The sequence below is a fragment of the Nerophis ophidion genome, linkage group LG26 (assembly GCF_033978795.1).
Source record: "Nerophis ophidion isolate RoL-2023_Sa linkage group LG26, RoL_Noph_v1.0, whole genome shotgun sequence".
NCBI lineage: Eukaryota > Metazoa > Chordata > Actinopteri > Syngnathiformes > Syngnathidae > Nerophis > Nerophis ophidion.
In genome coordinates, this window is record NC_084636.1 from 573361 (window position 1) to 589589 (window position 16229).

General features: G+C 43.4%; 1 protein-coding gene across 1 annotated transcript in view; it reads left to right on the plus strand.

Annotated features, from left to right (window-relative positions):
• The window catches only part of LOC133543804 (nardilysin-like), a 46583-nt gene that overhangs the window by 13734 nt on the left and 16620 nt on the right, over positions 1 to 16229 (plus strand). The window contains exons 8-10 of the mRNA XM_061888598.1: positions 5402 to 5524; positions 5602 to 5659; positions 6408 to 6481. Of these exons, the coding sequence (XP_061744582.1) occupies positions 5402 to 5524; positions 5602 to 5659; positions 6408 to 6481 (255 nt within the window). The remainder of the gene's footprint in view (positions 1 to 5401; positions 5525 to 5601; positions 5660 to 6407; positions 6482 to 16229) is intronic.

Below are 16229 nucleotides of genomic sequence, written 5' to 3' on the forward strand. Positions count from 1 at the left end.
TGCTTTGACAGACGGCACATCGTGATCGTTTACCGTACTTATCCAGTGGGTTTGTACCCGGTAACGGCGTCACCGATCTTCGTTGACCACGTGGAAACGGTGTGTTTGGTCTTCCTCTCCATTGTGGCTGTTCTGTGAGGAAAGCTGTGTCCTGGTTCAGTTGTATCTCGCTTGACTTGCCCGTTGTTTTGCCTCCGAATATCCGTTTGAGAGCGGACTTCATTGACGAGAAGCTTAGCTCCGTGTTAGCCGTCAGTGCTAGCTGCCTGTCTTTCTCATCGAGGCAGGCTGTGTCAAGAAGTTTGAAGGCTAACACCGCATCAGGGAGTGTCATATTGTACATTTTCATCCGCTTGTAGTGCTGTTCAAAGTCAATAATATAGTCCACCATTGAAACGGAAATATTTTTGGTGATGCGGTCGAAGTACGTGTATGCTTCATATGCACGATCCTTTTCCTCTTTCAGGAAAACGTCATCCAGTTTTGCAAATAATGTCGTCATACCGTTGTCATTGTCCAACTCCTCCGCAGATATCTCCATTGCGATTTCTCTGGCTCTCCCTTCAAGTCCCAAAGCCACAGCCAGTGCTTGCTTTTTCTTATTGAGTTCTGTAACGCGCATCCAAATGTTAACTTCATTTTTCCAGCACTCGTATGGCTTGGACTCGTCAAACCTCGGCGGTATTTTATAGTTTGCAGCCATCCTCAACCATCCTCTGCTACCAATGTTAAATATGGGTGAATAAACACGACGTCTATTCTGGTTCACAACTTTTAATCAACTGCCGCACAGAGGAAAAACCGGAAACACTTTTTCCTTCCCGCCAATCAACACTGCGCATGCGTTAACTCCGTATCCCGCCCATAAACACTGCGCATGCGTTAACCCAGTATATGGAGAAACATGTTAACAGTTACACCCTCCGACAACACACCGAAGAGGCATGATGTCTCCAAGGTACGGAAAACAGTCGAAAAAATGGAAAATAACAGAGCTGATTTGACTCGATGTGTATAATGTGGTTGACAAAATGGCCGATTGACTACCTAGGTGACGTCACGTTCTGACGTCATCGCTCCGAGAGCGATAAATAGAAAGGCGTTTATTCCGCCAAAATTCACCCATTCAGAGTTCAGGTTGGTAGGTCTTTATTGTCATTGCAACAAGTACAACAAAACTTTGTTTTCAGCACAAACCTGTTCCAGATTAGACAAACAAACAGTGTACAGGGTTACAGAACAAGAACGCTGATGGGTCGCCGTGAGGCGCCCCGTAAAAGATGGGAAAAAGGTAAATGCTGGGGAAGGATGAGTAAAAAAACACAATCCAGACAGGGCTACTAAGGGGGCCCAGTTCGGAGTGAGAAAAAACCTCCATAGCAAAGCACATATACATACTACAACATACATCTCCAGATATCTAGCAACAGAGGGAAGGTAGTTCAAGGTCATGGTGGTAGGTCGCAGCTCTCAGGCGCTGACCATCAATCAATCAATCAATCAATGTTTACTTATATAGCCCTAAATCACTAGTGTCTCAAAGGGCTGCACAAACCACAACACAAACCACTACGACATCCTCGGTACGCCCACTTAAGGGCAAGGAAAACTCACACCCAGTGGGACGTCGGTGACAATGATGACTATGAGAACCTTGGAGAGGACGAATGCAATGGATGTCGAGCGGGTCTAACATGATACTGTGAAAGTTCAATCCATAATGGATCCAACACAGCCGCGAGAGTCCAATCCAAAGCGGATCTAATACAGCAGCGAGAGTCCCGTTCACAGCGGAGCCAGCAGGAAACCATCCCAGGCGGAGGCGGATCAAAGTAATAATTGGTAATAATTTGATCAGCAGCGCAGGGATGTCCCAAGCTGATACACAGGCAAGCTGTCCATCCTGGGTCCCGACTCTGAACAGCCAGTACGTCATCCATGGTCATCGGACCGGACCCCCTCCACAAGGGAGAGTGGGACATAGGAGAAAAAGAAAAGAAGCGGCAGATCAACTGGTCTAAAAAGGAGGTCTATTTAAAGGCTAAAGTATACAAATGAGTTTTAAGGTGAGACTTAAATGCTCCTACTGAGGTACATTCTCGAACTGTTACCGGGAGGGCATTCCAGAATACTGGAGCCCGAACGGAAAACGCTCTATAGCCCGCAGACTTTTTTTGGGCCCTAGGAATCACTAATAAGCCGGAGTCTTTTGAACGCAGATTTCTTGCCGGGACATATGGTACAATACAATCGGCAAGATAGGATGGAGCTAGACCGTGTAGTATTTTATACGTAAGTAGTAAAACCTTAAAGTCACATCTTAAGTGCACAGGAAGCCAGTGCAGGTGAGCCAGTATAGGTATATATGTATGTATATAAAGGTATATACAGTATAGGTATATATGTATGTATATATGTATATAAAGGTATATACAGTATAGGTATATATGTATGTATATAAAGGTATATACAGTATAGGCGTAATATGATCAAACTTTCTTGTTCTTGTCAAAAGTCTAGCAGCCGCATTTTGTACCAACTGTAATCTTTTAATGCTAGACATGGGGAGACCCCAAAATAATACGTTACAGTAATCGAGGCGAGACGTTACAAACGCATGGATAATGATCTCAGCGTCTTTAGTGGACAGAATGGAGCGAATTTTAGCGGGATTTGCGTCGAGGGCGTTGGAATAGGGGGATTAGGGGGTTGGGGGGGAGTACGTGTGGCGTATATTTTTTTGTGGATGTGTGTGTGTGTGTGTGTGTGTGTATAAGCCCATAATGTGTCTCTGTTCCGCGGCCTTGATGTATTTTCCGTCACTAATCCAAAGTTCAAAACAACAGGTGTGTGTCCATGAGAGACGAAAAAGGGAGTTTGTTGTGTCTTCGCTGCAGCGATCTTCGGTAGAGTCTCGACGCCAGGGAAACAATCCAAGTTAAAATGATTTGTATGCGAGTGGAAACAAAATTTGCTTTTCACTCTAAAATTGTCTATGACTGGTCCTCAAAAACTGTGGGGTAGACAGTCCGATGTAATCCACAGTTCTTCCCGCATCCTCCAATCATTTGTGGCAGCTTTGGGGTACTTTGAAGACTGCCAGCAACTTCCAATTTTTGGAAAAACCAGAGCAACGCTTACTCCAATCAGCAGATGTCCTGTTGTCATCATTCCGAATAGGTGGATATCTTCACGTCCTCGACAGAAAAGTGTCGCCAGGCACGCGGCCCTCCTTCTTCTCCCAAGAGTCCGTCGTGTGTCCAGCAACAACCGCTTCGTCACGACAGCAGGTTCCCCCAAACCCAAGATCTTGTCAATTTTGTTGAGGCCAGTTAAATAGTTCCAATGTTTAGATTTGGAGAGCAGTGCAAAAAAGAGGCAACAAGAAATTTAAGACAAGACAAAACAAAGAAGCAAGCAGGAGAGATAAGGGAGAGGAAAGGGGAGCGTCCACCCTCGGTGAGTGCAAGAGTGAAGTGAATTATATTTATATAGCGCTTTTTCTCTAGTGACTCAAAGCGCTTTACATAGTGAAACCCAATATCTAAGTTACATTCAAACCAGTGTGGGTGGCACTGGGAGCAGGTGGGTAAAGTGTCTTGCCCAAGGACACAACGGCAGTGACGAGGATGGCGGAAGCGGGGATCGAACCTGCAACCCTCAAGTTGCTGGCACAGCCACTCTACCAACCGAGCTAAACCGAGAGAAAAGATTTTTCGGAATTCGGTTTAAAAAAAAGGTATTTTTTTCTGCATACGCTTACATAGGTCTGGTGATAATGTTCCCCTTTAAAGTCCTCCCAGCCCGGTAATAACACACAACAACAGCAGTCACGTTTTTTCGTCTACCGTAAAGCAGTTCGTCTGCCTAAACAGCAATGTTGTGAACTTGTGACACTCTTAAACAGGACAATACTGCCATCTACTGTACATAGAATAGAATAGAATAGAATGTAGAATAGACAGAGAATAGAACAAAGATGGACATTTCAACCCTTAACTCAACAATGAGTAAATGAGTGTTGTGTGTGTATATGTGTAAATAAATGAACTCTGAAATTCAAGTATTTCTTTTATTTATATATATATATATATATATAGCTAGAATTGAAACTGAAAGTTAAGTATTTCTTATATATATATATTCAATATTTGAGTCTTAACCACGTCCATGCCCCCACCTCCCGAAATCGGAGGTCTCAAGGTTGGCAAGTATGACTATGATGTTCAGGCACTACCTATTTTCTGTTCTATCATTGAAATGTAATGTGTACATTCTGTCATGTAGGTCTACTAGTTATTTAGCTAATTAGGAGTTGAAGACAAAAAGATCCCTCCCAATGCCAGTGTACAGTGCATGTATTATAGTCCTACCAAGAAATAAACTAGTTTTAACAGGGGTGTCACAAGATAAAATAAAATAGATTTGCGGTTGAGTCGCGATTCTTATTTGTAATGATTCTTAATCGAGAAAAACAAAAAATGTGTTTGTGTATTTGATCTGCCCTGTGCAGCATCTCAGGCAAATCCTATTGTTGATGTGGATGTCCATGTTGTTTGAAGGTACAGATTTAGTTTAGAAAAGGAGAAGTGTTGCATACTTCTCTTGTTGCCTTACTATTATTTGCCTTTATTAGATGTTTGGGTAAAATTGTATTCAACAAAAAATATCTTTTTCTAAGTAATATAGAAATGTATTCCAGCTGTTTATCTTTTTTATGGAGAAATGTAGTTAATCATAGAACTGGCTCCCAATAGCATTAAAAAGTATGGATTGTGACTCGAGAATCGTTTTGAATCAGGTATCTATTCTGAATCAAATCGTTACCCCAAGAATGGAATTGCATTGAATGACCAAAGATTCCCAGCCCTCGTGTATAACTACCCAGGGTGTTCACAATTTGTGTCTTGGCTACTGTCCTGTTTAAGTACAGCAACCAGTGTTGTAGATCTAGGACCTGATTAGATATATATATCTCACATACCCGTCTTTCTTTGTGACAAAAATGACAAATCTGCTCTTTTGCGTTGTGCAAATAATTGCTCAACAGTGTGCCAAACACATCAGTTAAAGTGCACTCATTAAATTGACAGGCAAGCTCGCCCATGGTTTACTACAAAAGTAGTGGTAAAGTAAGTTGTCTTGCTCCTGCTCTACAGTCTTCAAGAGTAACAGTAATTAGGTGCAGTATGTTTTGATTAGTTATCCTCCTGATTTAATTAGTGGAAAATAAGTCATTGACGATAACTAAGGCCAACAATTTTAGACCACAAAATAAGACTGTCTCGCTGCCTTTGGTCTTGTGTGAAAGATTCTCCGCCCTGCAGCTGCCTCGCATGCACACTTTCTCCCCAATCTTGCTTTGTGGTGGAATGACAAAAAAAGTGTGATTTCCTTTTAGGAAATGCTCAGACATTGAAACAGGAGCCCAAAGAGAAGGGAATCAACACGTACCAGCGGCTGCGAGACTTCTGGAGGAGATACTACTCCGCTCATTACATGACGCTCGCTGTTCAGTCTAAAGGTTTGTTTTTGCCAACACCAACACCTCCTCCAGAGAGGCCTGCCACCATCCATTGACATCATCTTCTTCCTGTTCAGAGACACTGGACACACTGGAGCAGTGGGTTAGAGAGATCTTCATTCATATCCCCAACAAGTAAGAAGCTTTCATAACATCATCACTCTCAGCTCCCGAAAATGCATAATAATGAAGGAAAAAAAACACATAAGTCGCATTGGAGTATAAGTCACATTTTTGGGGGAAATTTATTTGATAAAATCCAACAGCAGGAATAGACATTTGAAAGGCAATTTAAAATAAATAAAAAATAGTGAACAACAGGCTGAATAAGTGTACGTTATATGAGGCATAAATAACCAACTGAGAAGGTGCCTGCTATGTTAACCTAACATATTATGCTAAGAGTCATTCAAATAACTATAACACATAGAACATGCTATACCTTTACCAAACTATCTGTCACTCCTAATCCATAAATCCCATGAAATCTTATACGTCTAGTCTCTTACGTGAATGAGATAAATAATATTATTTAATATTTTACGGTAATGTGTGAATAATTTCACACATAAGTTGCTCCTGAGTATAAGTCGCATTGGCCAAACTATGAAAAAACTGTGACATATAGTCAAAAAAATACGATATATCTTGTCCGACAAGAAGAAACTAAAAAGTATTTTCAGTAAGAAGACATAATGAACCTTTTTGAGAAACCTCAGCTGTGTTTTTGAAACTGTTTATGAAACCTTGTTATGTTTATACATTTCACTCCTAGCATTTACACTTTAAAATATTACTGCACTGGACAAAAGAAGAAACAAAGCAAAATACTAATCCTTGACATCAGGAAAACAATAATTGCTTAATGTTGCTGTTTTTGCAGCGCGGAACCTTCAGTCGACTTTTCTCACCTGCAGCGGCCCTTCGACACGCCGGCTTTCAACAAACTGTACAAAGGTATGACATGTCTTTTTAGGCGTTACTGCCTCCAGGGTAAACTAAGACTAGAACACTTGAAATGCAGCGTAAAATGGTTTGCATCACAGTTATATAGTGAACAGCAGGGGTCGCCAACCCGTGGAGCGCAATTGACCAGTTGATATTTGGGACCCGACAGGTGGATCGCGAAAATATATATGTAAAAAAAAAAGAATATTACAGCAGTGACACACCCACCTGGAGAATGACTGGCAGATTCTCCACACAGCGGACACAACCCCCCAAACAGCCGCGGTCTACATCCGCCAGTCTCGCAAATGCGCATTACATGACGTGCTCATAGATCATTGAGCTGCAACAATGCATTTAAACTGATTGATTTTGGATGCCAGAAAATGTTCAATACTTGGCAACAAACAACTCTTTCCATGACCATCATCGCTTACCTGCGAAGGGAAGCTAACAAGCCAAATACTACAGTCCATGAACATTGCTCCAAAGCCCGGTTTTTGTGTTGATATTAAACACTTGACATGTGCAAAGGCAATACTATCTTATAAAACAAGGTGGCAACTAAAGAAGGGCTGCCTTGTTTATCTCCTCTTTATCACAGAGGATAAAGAAAGAGCTGAGCCGGAAGGCAAAGCTCTCAATTTACCGGTCGATCTACGTTCCCATCCTCACCTATGGTCACAAGCTTTGGGTCATGACCGAAAGGACAAGATCACGGGTACAAGCGGCCTAAATGAGTTTCCCTTGCCAGGTGGCGGGGCTCTCCCTTAGAGATAGGGTGAGAAGCTCTGCTATCCGGGAGGAACTCAAAGTAAAGCCGATGCTCCTCTACATCGAGAGGAGCCAGATGAGGTGGTTCGGGCATCTGGTCAGGATGCCACCCAAACGCCTCTCTAGGGAGGTGTTTAGGGCACGTCCAACCGGTAGGAGGCGACGGGGAAAACCCAGGACACGATGGGAAGACTATGTCTCCCAGCTGGCTTGGGAACGCCTCAGGATCCCCCGGGAAGAGCTGGACAAAGTGGCTGGGGAGAGGGAAGTCTGGGCTTCCTTGCTGAGGCTGCTGCCCCCGCGACCCGACCTTGGATAAGCGGAAGAAGATGGATGGATGGATCAATCAATCAATCAATCAATGTTTACTTATATAGCCCTAAATCACTAGTGTCTCAAAGGGCTGCACAAACCACTACGACATCCTCGGTAGGCCCACATAAGGGCAAGGAAAACTCACACCCAGCGGGACATCGGTGACAATAATGACCCAGTGGGACGTCGGTGACAATGATGACTATGAGAACATGATACTGTGATACTGATGATACTGATGACTATGAGAACATATGAGAACATGATACTGTGAAAGATCAATCCATAATGGATCCAACACAGTCGCGAGAGTCCAGTCCAAAGCGGATCCAACACAGCAGCGAGAGTCCCGTTCACAGCGGAGCCAGTAGGAAACCATCCCAAGCGGAGGCTGATCAGCAGCGCAGAGATGTCCCCAGCCGATACACAGGCGAGCAGTACATGGCCACCGGATCGGACCGGACTCCCTCCACAAAGGAGAGTGGGACATAGAAGAAAAAGAAAAGAAACGGCAGATCAACTGGTCTAAAAAGGGAGTCTATTTAAAGGCTAGAGTATACAAATTAGTTTTAAGGTGAGACTTAAATGCTTCTACTGAGGTGGCATCTCGAACTGTTACCGGGAGGGTATTCCAGAGTACTGGAGCCCGAAATGAAAAAGCTCTACAGCCCGCAGACTTTTTTTGGGCTTTGGGGATCACTATTAAGCCGGAGTCCTTTGAACGCAGATTTCTTGCCGGGACATACGGTACAATACAATCGGCAAGATAGGATGGAGCTAGACCGTGTAGTATTTTATACGTAAGTAGTAAAACCTTAAAGTCACATCTTAAGTGCACAGGAAGCCAGTGCAGGTGAGCCAGTATAGGTATATATGTATGTATATATGTATATAAAGGTATATACAGTATAGGTATATATGTATGTATATATGTATATAAAGGTATATACAGTACAGGCGTAATGTGATCAAACTTTCTTGTTCTTGTCAAAAGTCTAGCAGCCGCATTTTGTACCAACTGTAATCTTTTAATGCTAGACATGGGGAGACCCGAAAATAATACGTTGCAGTAGTCGAGGCGAGACGTAACAAACGCATGGATAATGATCTCAGCGTCTTTAGTGGACAGAATGGAGCGAATTTTAGCGATATTGCGGAGATGAAAGAAGGCCGTTTTAGTAACGCTTTTAATGTGTGCCTCAAAGGAGAGAGTTGGGTCGAAGATAATACCCAGATTCTTTACCGTGTCGCCTTGTTTAATTGTTTGGTTGTCAAATGTTAGAGTTGTATTATTAAATAGAGTTCGGTGTCTAGCAGGACCGATAATCAGCATTTCCGTTTTTTTGGCGTTGAGTTGCAAAAAATTAGCGGACATCCATTGTTTAATTTCATTAAGACACGCCTCCAGCTGACTACAATCCGGCGTGTTGGTCAGCTTTAGGGGCATGTAGAGTTGGGTGTCATCAGCATAACAGTGAAAGCTAACACCGTATTTGCGTATGATGTCACCTAGCGGCAGCATGTAGATGCTGAAGAGTGCAGGGCCAAGGACCGAACCCTGGGGAACTCCACACGTTACCTTAACGTAGTCCGAGGTCACATTGTTATGGGAGACACACTGCATCCTATCAGTAAGATAAGAGTTAAACCAAGACAGGGCTAAGTCTGACATACCAATTCGTGTTTTGATACGTTCTAATAAAATATTATGATCGACAGTATCGAAAGCAGCGCTAAGATCGAGGAGCAGCAACATAGATGACGCATCAGAATCCATCGTTAGCAATAGATCATTAGTCATTTTTGCGAGGGCTGTCTCCGTCGAGTGATTTGCCCTGAAACCGGATTGAAAGGTTTCACATAGATTGTTAGACGCTAAGTGTTCATTTAACTGCTCCGCAACAATTTTTTTAGAGGATTTTCGAAATAAAGGGAAGGTGAGACACCGGTCGGTAGTTTACCATGAGGTCAGGATCGAGGTTAGGTCTTTTAAGAAGAGGATGATTAACCGCTTTTTTGAATGCTAGGGGAACAGTGCCCGAGGAAAGTGATAAGTTTATAATATTTAGCACTGATGGACCTAATAATACAAAGAGCTCCTTGATCAGTTTCCCAGGAAGAGGGTCAAGTAAACATGTTGTTTGTTTTATTCCATTTACACGTTGTAACAATTCCTCTAATGTTATTTCCTCAAAACGAGAGAAACTATTTTGGAGGGCAGTATCCGCCGTATATACCATCGTATCAGTGTTAATAGAACCCAGTTGTAGCTGGGACGCATTGTCTTTAATCTCCTTTCTAATGACTTCAATTTTCTTACTAAATAATTGCATAAAGTCATCAGCTGAGTGGGTGGAGCTACTGGAAGGAGTCCCTTGTTGGGTTAGCGATGCTACCGTACTAAACAAAAATTTAGGATCATTTTTATTACGGTGGATGAGATTTGAGTAATAATTAGCTTTAGCTAAGGTAAGCATGCGTTTATAAGTTATTAAACTATCACTCCATGCTTGATGGTGCACCTCAAGTTTAGTCGTGCGCCATTTGCGTTCCAGCTTTCTGCATAATAATTTCTGAGCTCTAGTTTCTTCTGTAAACCACGGGGTGCGCTTTTTTGGAGCCTTTTTTAACTTTAGCGGTGCTATGTTATCAATGGTTTCGCGCAGGGCGTCGTTAAAGTTGCTAGTGAGGTTATCAATAGAGCCCACATATTTTGGGAATGGTGCCATTACCGAGGGCAGTAGGTCAGCAAGAGTTGTCGTTGTGGCCGTATTAATGTTGCGGCTGCTATAGCAGTTATTATTATTATTAGTTTGACGAACATGCGTCTGAACCTCGAATTTTATAAGGTAATGATCGGACAATACTTTAGTATACGGGAGTATCGTAACTTTGGAAGCGGTGATACCCCTGACAAGCACTAGGTCTATCGTATTACCGTTGCGATGCGTGGGTTCATTTATTATTTGTGTGAGACCACAGCTATCAATTATAGTCTGGAGCGCTACGCACGGTGGGTCCGATGGGGTATTCATATGGATATTAAAGTCCCCCATTATGATTATATTATCGGCGTGTGTCACTAGATCAGCAACGAACTCTGAGAATTCATTGATAAAGTCCGAACAGGGCCCTGGGGGGCGGTAGATAACAGCCAGGTGTAGAGGCAGCGGTGTGACAGACCTCATAGTAAGCACCTCAAACGATTTATATTTATTATTTATGTTAGGACTAAGGTTAAAGTTTTCGTTGTATATTAGTGCGACCCCCCCACCCCTTTTAAGCGGACGGGCAATATGCGCATGTGTAAAGTTAGGAGGACATGCCTCATTTAGCGCAAAAAAGGCGTTTGGTTTAAGCCAGGTTTCACTGAGACCGATGACGTTAAGATTGTTGTCTCTGATGATATCATTAACTAACAACGTTTTGGGAGACAATGATCTTATGTTTAAAAAACCTATATTATAGGTAGTGGGCTGTTTTAGGGAATTTTTGATCAAATTATCCGTAGTAGCAATATTAATAATGTTGTGTTTATTATGCCCAGTGCATTTAGTATAGTTACGACCATATCTAGGAATTGATACGACGGGAATGTTCCGATTGTTTGATTGTTGCTTTGATAAACTGCACGCATCATGGTTAGCCACCTCAGTAACGGGGATTTTCCGATTGTTTGTTTGTTGCTTTGATAAACTGCACACATCATGGTTAGCCACCTCAGTAACGGGGATTTTCCGATTGTTTGTTTGTTGCTTTGATAAACTGCACGCATCATAGTTAGCCACCTCAGTAACACACATGTCCAAATCTGAAACACTCAAAGCAGAAAAAACTTGTTCTAATTTAACAGACTCTTTACCCAGACCAGTATATGGATACATATATACACATAGGTGTATGTATGTATATGTATATATATATATAATATGTATGTATGTATGTATATATATATTATATATATATGTATGTGTATATATATGTATGTGTGTATATATATACATATATATATATATGTATATGTGTATGTCTGTATGTATGTATGTATGTATGTATGTATGTATGTATGTATGTCTGTATGCATGTGTGTATATATATATATATAAATGTGTGTTTGTGTATTTCTATATATGTGTATGTATATATATGTATGTATGTGTGTGTGTATATATGATGTATGTATGTATATGTGTGTGTGTGTGGATATATGTAAGGCTGGGCGATATGGCCTTTTTTTAATATCTCTATTTTTAGGCCATATCGCGATACAGCATATATATGTGGATATTTTGCCTTAGCCTTGAATGAACACTTGATGCATATAATCACAGCAGTATGATGATTTTATGTGTCTACATTCAAACATTCTTCTTCATACTGCATTAATATATGCTACTTTTAAACTTTCATGCAGAGAAGGAAACCACAACTAAGTCTATCAAGCACAAGTGTATTTATTAAGCAGTTATTGGCACAGTGGCACAAACATTCATGTCATTTCAAAACAGAAAGTGCAAGACTGTCAGAGAAATTTTAAAACAAGCTATGAGTGCACTTTTGTGCAGGATGTCACTAAGATGACATATCAAAACAACACTAATTTAAAGTGGACTATTTGTACAGAACACCACTACAATAGTTTAAAACAAATAAAGTGCACTTTTGTGCATAATTTCACACAAGATATTTCAATAAGTGTCAAATAAAAATGAGCTGCATCATCATCATTATCATCGGCGGTCACTCGTGGTCGAGTATGACTGTCCTCCTTCCTGGAAATGAGCTGCATAATAAGATATCAACTAGTGTTCGTCCTTCGCTATGTGGTAGGTTCCTGCGGACATAATTTCCTTTTGATGTTGATTATTTTTTTCATACGGTGTTGATTTGGAAATGTTTGCCTCTGCAATTTGGTAGTGTGGCACTGAATGGAGATGTTGACATGCGGAGTTATCATTCTTTATTCTCTAGCAGGTGACTTTTCAAATGATGCTACATATTAGCAGTATTGCTGCTTTTTGTAGCAACACTTTTGCCCCACACTTGACAAATTACGCTTGTCTGTTCGACATATTCCCATTTGAAGCCAAACCACCGCCAGACGACGGACCCCCTGCTGTTTTTCTTGAGAAATATTTCTACCTTCATTTGTTACCAGATTGGCACCTTCTTTCTCTCGTATTACTACTCTCACGGCTCTGCTAGCATCACAGCTAACGTTACCCATGCTGCTACCTCTCTGCTCCGTGAGGGCGTATACCTATGTGACGTATGAGGTGACATCATGTGACGTATGAGGTGACAGTATGTGACGTATGAGGTGACAGTATGTGACGTATGAGGTGACGTATGAGGTGACAGTATGTGACGTATGAGGTGACCGTATGTGACGTATGAGGTGACAGTATGTGACGTATGAGGTGACAGTATGTGACGTATGAGGTGACGTATGAGGTGACAGTATGTGACGTATGAGGTGACCGTATGTGACGTATGAGGTGACCGTATGTGACGTGTGAGGTGACAGTATGTGACGTATGAGGTGACCGTATGTGACGTGTGAGGTGACAGTATGTGACGTATGAGGTGACATCATGTGACGTATGAGGTGACAGTATGTGACGTGTGAGGTGACAGTATGTGACGTATGAGGTGACAGTATGTGACGTATGAGGTGACGTATGAGGTGACAGTATGTGACGTATGAGGTGACCGTATGTGACGTATGAGGTGACCGTATGTGACGTATGAGGTGACATCATGTGACGTATGAGGTGACAGTATGTGACGTGTGAGGTGACAGTATGTGACGTATGAGGTGACAGTATGTGACGTATGAGGTGACGTATGAGGTGACAGTATGTGACGTATGAGGTGACCGTATGTGACGTATGAGGTGACCGTATGTGACGTGTGAGGTGACAGTATGTGACGTATGAGGTGACCGTATGTGACGTATGAGGTGACCGTATGTGACGTATGAGGTGACAGTATGTGACATATGAGGTGACAGTATGTGACGTGTGAGGTGACAGTATGTGATGTGTGAGGTGACAGTATGTGACTCATGAGGTGACAGTATGTGACGTGTGAGGTGACAGTATGTGACGTGTGAGGTGACAGTATGTGACGTGTGAGGTGACAGTATGTGACGTGTGAGGTGACCGTATGTGACGTATGAGGTGACAGTATGTGACGTGTGAGGTGACAGTATGTGACCTGTGAGGTGACAGTATGTGACGTGTGAGGTGACAGTATGTGACGTGTGAGGTGACAGTATGTGACGTGTGAGATGACCGTATGTGACGTGTGAGGTGACAGTATGTGACCTGTGAGGTGACAGTATGTGACGTGTGAGGTGACAGTATGTGACGTGTGAGGTGACAGTATGTGACGTGTGAGGTGACCGTATGTGACGTGTGAGGTGACCGTATGTGACGTATGAGGTGACAGTATGTGACCTGTGAGGTGACAGTATGTGACGTGTGAGGTGACAGTATGTGACGTGTGAGGTGACAGTATGTGACGTATGAGATGACCGTATGTGACGTTTGAGGTGACCGTATGTGACGTTTGAGGTGACCGTATGTGACGTATGAGGTGACCGTATGAGGTGACCGTATGTGACGTATGAGGTGACCGTATGTGACGTATGAGGTGACCGTATGTGACGTGTGAGGTGACAGTATGTGACGTATGAGGTGACAGTATGTGACGTATGAGGTGACAGTATGTGACGTATGAGGTGACAGTATGTGACGTGTGAGGTGACAGTATGTGACGTGTGAGGAGACAGTATGTGACGTGTGAGGTGACCGTATGTGACGTGTGAGGTGACAGTATTTGACGTATGTGGTGACCGTATGTGACGTGTGAGGTGACAGTATGTGACGTGTGAGGTGACCGTATTTGACGTGTGAGGTGACCGTATGTGACGTGTGAGGTGACAGTATGTGACGTGTTAGGTGACCGTATGTGACGTGTGAGGTGACCGTATGTGACGTGTGAGGTGACAGTATGTGACGTGTGAGGTGACAGTATGTGACGTGTGAGGTGACAGTATGTGACGTATGAGGTGACCGTATGTGACGTGTGAGGTGACAGTATGTGACGTGTGAGGTGACCGTATGTGACGTGTGAGGTGACAGTATGTGACGTGTGAGGTGACAGTATTTGACGTGTGAGGTGACAGTATGTGACGTGTGAGGTGACCGTATGTGACGTGTGAGGTGACCGTATGTGACGTGTGAGGTGACCTTATTTGACGTGTGAGGTGACCGTATGTGACGTGTGAGGTGACCGTATGTGACGTGTGAGGTGACCGTATGTGACGTGTGCGGTGACAGTATGTGACGTGTGAGGTGACAGTATGTGACGTGTGAGGTGACAGTATGTGACGTGTGAGGTGACAGTATGTGACGTGTGAGGTGACAGTATGTGACGTGTGAGGTGACAGTATGTGACGTGTGAGGTGACAGTATGTGACGTGTGAGGTGACCGTACGTGACGTGTGAGGTGACGTGTGAGGTGACAGTATGTGACGTGTAAGGTGACAGTATGTGATGTGTGAGGTGACAGTATGTGACGTGTGAGGTGACCTTATTTGACGTGTGAGGTGACCGTATGTGACGTGTGAGGTGACCGTATGTGACGTGTGAGGTGACCGTATGTGACGTGTGAGGTGACAGTATGTGACATGTGAGGTGACAGTATGTGACGTGTGAGGTGACAGTATGTGACGTGTGAGGTGACAGTATGTGACGTGTGAGGTGACAGTATGTGACGTGTGAGGTGACAGTATGTGACGTGTGAGGTGACAGTATGTGACGTGTGAGGTGACAGTATGTGACGTGTGAGGTGACCGTATGTGACGTGTGAGGTGACCGTATGTGACGTGTGAGGTGACCGTATGTGACGTGTGAGGTGACAGTATGTGACGTGTGAGGTGACAGTATTTGACGTGTGAGGTGACAGTATGTGACGTGTGAGGTGACCGTATGTGACGTGTGAGGTGACAGTATGTGACGTGTGAGGTGACAGTATGTGACGTGTGAGGTGACAGTATGTGACGTGTGAGGTGACAGTATGTGACGTGTGAGGTGACAGTATGTGACGTGTGAGGTGACAGTATGTGACGTGTGAGGTGACAGTATGTGAGGTGTGAGGTGACAGTATGTGACGTGTGAGGTGACAGTATGTGACGTGTGAGGTGACAGTATGTGACGTGTGAGGTGACAGTATGTGACGTGTGAGGTGACAGTATGTGACGTGTGAGGTGACCGTATGTGACGTGTGAGGTGACCGTATGTGACGTGTGAGGTGACAGTATGTGACGTGTGAGGTGACAGTATGTGACGTGTGAGGTGACAGTATGTGACGTGTGAGGTGACCGTATGTGACGTGTGAGGTGACAGTATGTGACGTGTGAGGTGACAGTATGTGACGTGTGAGGTGACAGTATGTGACGTGTGAGGTGACCGTATGTGACGTGTGAGGTGACAGTATGTGACGTGTGAGGTGACAGTATGTGACGTGTGAGGTGACAGTATGTGACGTGTGAGGTGACAGTATGTGACGTGTGAGGTGACAGTATGTGACGTGTGAGGTGACCGTATGTGACGTGTGAGGTGACAGTATGTGACGTGTGAGGTGACAGTATGTGACGTGT